Source organism: Salvelinus sp. IW2-2015, linkage group LG9 (genome assembly GCF_002910315.2).
Source record: "Salvelinus sp. IW2-2015 linkage group LG9, ASM291031v2, whole genome shotgun sequence".
In the NCBI taxonomy this organism is placed as follows: domain Eukaryota; kingdom Metazoa; phylum Chordata; class Actinopteri; order Salmoniformes; family Salmonidae; genus Salvelinus; species Salvelinus sp. IW2-2015.
In genome coordinates, this window is record NC_036849.1 from 26,042,198 (window position 1) to 26,047,185 (window position 4,988).

The window sequence follows — 4,988 nt, forward strand, 5'->3', positions numbered from 1 at the left end:
TGAGAATCCACAGCCCACATTGAGAAAGTGAATTCACAGAGGAAACCTCTCACATTCATCTGAAACACAAAGCGTAGAGAGGAGGCCTCTTGCTTCGGAGCTGCTGTTATGAGATATGTTTGTTTGTTAAAATGCATTAACATCTTGGCACCATTTTAGTTCTGTGTCTTTCCTTCTGCCTTTAAAAAAAAAAGACCAAGTGACAGAAAAGGAACTATCTAATTACAACATTATGTGGAGGTCTGAGCTGAGTCAGGATTACTGTAGACTGACTGGAGGTCTGAGCTGAGTCAGGGATTACTGTAGACTGACTGGAGGTCTGAGTTTAGTCAGGGATTACTGTAGACTGACTGGAGGTCTGAGCTGAGTCAGGATTACTGTAGACTACTGGAGGTCTGAGCTGAGTCAGGGATTACTGTAGACTGAGCTGAATCAGGGATTACTGTAGCTGAGCTGAATCAGGATTACTGTAGACTGAGCTGAATCAGGGATTACTGTAGACTGCAAACAGTCATAGGATGCATCTGAAACGGCACCCTATTCCCTAATAGTGCACTATTTTAGACCAGAGCCCCTATTCACTATATAGTTGCACCATTTTAGACCAGAGCCCTATTTCCCTATATAGTGCACCCATTTAGACCAGAGCCCTATTCCCTATATAGTGCACTATTTTAGACCAGAGCCCTATTCCCTATATAGTGCACTACTTTAGACCAGAGCCCTATTCCTATATAGTGCACCATTTTTAGACCAGAGCCCTATGGGCTGTCATTTTGGGACGCAGACATAGTCACATCATTGGTTTCTCTTCCCCTGGGGGAATATGATGACCCAAATATTCCTGTCAGACATGTTATGACTGTCTCACAGCCCTGTGTGCACCGTGCAATAAGGGAGCACAGAAGAAGAGCCACTTCCTCTCACTCAGATAGTGGAGGTAAGCAGCTGGTTATAGGTTGCGCCTGCCTTCGCCTCATATGGATACGAAGGGGAAACTTTTAAATGGCTCACCTTTGATCATCTTGATTTCCTGTTTTCACATTGCATACAGGTAGCCATAGTGGTTAGAGCATTGGACTATATAACCGAAAGGTTGCAAAATCAAATCCCTAGCTGACAAGGTAAAAATTCAGTCGTCTGCTCCTGAACAAGGCAGTTAACCCACTGTTCTTAGGCCGTCATTGAAAACAAGAATTTGTTCTTAACTGATTTATTTACTTAAATAAAAGTAAAATATTTAACAAATCCATAAATGGCACTCTATTCACTACACTTGACCAGGGCCATCATATTCCCAACATAAGACACTACATTTGACAGGGCCACAAAAAGGCACCTTTGACCAGGGCCCATCAATTCCCTACATAGAGCACTACATTTGACCAGGGCCCATCCTATTCCCTACATAAGAGCACTACATTTGACCAGGCCATCATATTCCCTACATAAGAGCACTACATTGACCAGGCCCATCATATTCCCAACATAAGAGCACTACATTGGACAGGGCCCATCATATTCCCTACATAAGAGCACTACATTTGACCAGGGCCCATCATATTCCCTACATAAGAGCACTACATTTGGACCAGGCCCATCATATTCCCAACATAAGAGCACTACATTTGACCAGGGCCCATCATATTCCCAACATAAGAGCACTACATTTGACCAGGGACCATCATATCTCCTACATAAGAGTACTACATTTGACCAGGGCCCTTAGTGCTCTGATCAAAAGCCCAATAGTCTTGTCAAATGCAGTCTACTAAGTAGAGAATAGGGTTCCCGTATAGCCACTGTCTCTGCCTGTCTGTCCTCAGTGCTTAGTTGTCCTTTGTGCCACATGAAATCCAGGAGATTGGCTGTCTTGGACTCGCCTCGTCCACCAGTGCCGAGCTCGTCCAGCCTCGGTCCACCAGTGCCAGCATCGGTCCACAGTGCCAGCTCGGTACCATGTCGTCCACCAGTGCCAGTCTCGGTCCAGCCTCGGTCACCGTGCCAGCCTCGTCCAGCCTCGGTCCACCAGTGCCAGCCTCGGTTCCACCAGTGCCAGCTTCGGTCCACCAGTGCGAGCCTCGGTCCACCAGTGCCAGCCTCGGTCCACCAGTGCCAGCCTCGGTCACCAGTGCCAGCCTCGGTCCACCAGTGCACAGCTTCGGTCCACCAGTGCCAGCTTCGGTCCACCAGTGCAGCCTCGGTTCCACCAGTGCAGCCTCGGTCCACCAGGCCAGCTCGGTCCAGCGTCGGTCCACCAGTGTCAGTCTCGGTCCAGCCTCGGTCCACCAGTGCCAGCCTCGGTCCAGGCTCGGTCCACCAGTGTCTGCCTCGGTCCAGCCTCGTCCACCAGTGCCAGTCTCGGTCCAGCCTCGGTCCACCAGTGTCTGCCTCGGTCCAGCCTCGGTCCACCAGTGCCAGCCTCGTCCACCAGTGCCAGCTTCGGTCCACCAGTGCAGCCTCGGTCCACCAGTGCCAGCTTCGTCCACCAGTGCCAGCTTCGTCCACCAGTGCCAGCTCGGTCACCAGTGCCAGCCTCGGTCCACCAGTGCAGCTTCGGTCCACCAGTGCCAGCTTCGGTCCACCAGTGCCAGCCTCGGTCCACCAGTGCCAGCCTCGGTCCACCAGTGCCAGCTTCGGTCCACCAGTGCCAGCTTCGGTCCACCAGTGCGTGCTCGTCCAGGCCAGTCTCGTCCAGCCTCGTCCACCAGTGCCAGCCTCGGTCCAGCCTCGGTCCACCAGTGCCAGCTTCAGTCCAGCCTCGGTCCAGCCTCGGTCCACCAGTGCCATTCTCGGTCCAGCCTCGGTCCACCAGTACCGCCTAGGTCCAGCCTCGGTCCACCAGTCCAGTCTCGGTCCAGCCTCGGTCCACCAGTGCCAGCTCGGTCCAACCTCGGTCCACAAGTGCCAGACTCGTCCAGCCTCGGTCCACCAGTGCAGCCTCGGTCCACCAGTGCCAGCTTCGTCCACCCAGTGCCAGCTTCGGTCCACCAGTGCCAGCCTCGGTCCACCAGTGCCAGCCTCTGTCCACCAGTGCCAGCTTCGGTCCACCAGTGCCAGCTTCGGTCCACATGCGAGCCTCGGTCCACCATTGCCAGCCTCCGTCCAGCCTCGGTCCACCATGCCAAGCTTCAGTCCAGCCTCGGTCCCAGCTCGGTCCACCAGTGCCATTCTCGGTACAGCCTCGTCCACCAGTACCAGCCTAGGTCCAGCCTCGGTCCACCAGTACCAGTCTCGGTCCAGCCTCGGTCCACCAGTGCCAGCCTCGGTCCAACCTGGTCCACCAGTGCCAGACTCGGTCCAGCCTCGGTCCACCAGTGCCAGCCTCGGTCCAGCCTCGGTCCACCAGTGCCAGCCTCGGTCCACCAGTGCCAGTCGCGTCCAGCCTCGGTCCCCAGTGCCAGCCTAGGTCCAGCCTCGGTCCACCAGTACCAGTCTCGTCCAGCCTCGGTCCACCAGTGCCAGCCTCGGTCCAACCTCGGTCCACCAGTACCAGTCTCGGTCCAGCCTTGGTCCACCAGTGCCAGCCTCGGTCCAGCCTTGGTCCACCAGTCCAGCCTCGGTCCAGCCTCGGTCCATCAGTGCCAGCCTCGGTCCACCAGTGCCAGCCTCAGTCCAGCCTCGGTCCATCCTCGGTCCACCATGCCAGCCTCAGTCCAGTCTCGGTCCACCAGTGCCAGCCTCAGTCCAGCCTCGGTCCATCAGTGCCAGCCTCGGTCACCAGTCCAGCCTCGGTCCACCAGTGCCAGCCTCAGTCCAGTGGCGTCCACCAGTGCCAGACTCGTCAGCCTTGGTCCACCAGTACCAGCTACAGTAGTGCACTATATAGGGAATGGGTGGTAATTTTTAACTAACACTAACCACTACGTTTACATCCACACCAATATCCTGTTATTATTCGGGATACTCAAGAATACTATTTTTGAGTTGACGCATATAAACATTACATCCTGTTTACAATAACCYCMAAAAAGTTTGTATCCCGTGTWCTGGTATAATCTCAACCYGGCACAGCCAGAAGAGGACTGGCCACCCCTCAGAGCCTGGTTCCTCTTTAGGTTTCTTCCTTTCTAGGGAGTTTTTCCGAGCCACCKTACTTCTACCTCTGCATTGCTTGCTGCTTGGGGTTTTATGCTGGGTTTCTGTACAGCACTTTGTGACATCKGCTGATGTAAAAATGGCTTTATAAATACATTTTATTGGTTGATTGATCCAACAGGCCTCACAACCGCAGATCACGTGTCACCACGCCAGCCCAGGACCTCCACATCTGGCCTCTTCAYCYRTGGGGTCGTCTGAGACCAGCCACCCGGACAGCTGATGAAACTGACGAGTATTTATGTCTCTGATAAATCCCCTTTGTGGGTAAAAACTCATTCTGATTGGCTGAACCCCTGCCCAGTCATGTGAAAGCCATAGATTAGGGCCTRATGAATTTATTTCAATAGAYTGATGTCCTTTTATATGAAGTGTAACTCAGTAAAATCATGGGTCTATATGTTTGTTCAGTATATACACTACATCAGGCTTTCTTAAACTTGTTCAGCCTGGAACCCAAATGAGAAATGCTGTGTTTTCCTGGGACGCAAGCTTACAAAAACATGCAACTATATGTAGATATCGGTACATTTCATTGCCCTTATGCCCATTAACAAATGCAACATAGACAAATAGCAATTATACGAAATGACCATATAAATAGCTATTCATGTTTATTTTCCCCMATTAAAAATATTCTGRCATATCTGTCTAGGTTGGACCTGTTGMTGTTAAAATACAATAAATCATTTKTATTCTGACCTGGAATAAACTGATTGATCACATCATACAGATGTMGACCAGAAAACACACAYAAACACRCCRTCCTAATGAGAGGTGTGYGAATGGTTAAGGGTTTTCAACTTGCAGGTATATTCTGGGCTCCGTTGTTGACAGTTGAGAACCCTGACTCGCACAGGTATGTGGTGCCAAACTGGATCAGAACATCT

At 51.9% G+C, this 4,988-nt stretch overlaps 1 protein-coding gene across 1 annotated transcript in view; it reads left to right on the forward strand.

Annotated features, from left to right (window-relative positions):
- Positions 1-1,959: 1,959 nt before the first annotated feature.
- The window catches only part of LOC139028215 (streptococcal hemagglutinin-like), a 15,041-nt gene continuing 12,012 nt past the window's right edge, over positions 1,960-4,988 (forward strand). The window contains exon 1 of the mRNA XM_070445060.1: positions 1,960-3,801. Within this exon, the coding sequence (XP_070301161.1) occupies positions 1,960-3,801 (1,842 nt within the window). The remainder of the gene's footprint in view (positions 3,802-4,988) is intronic.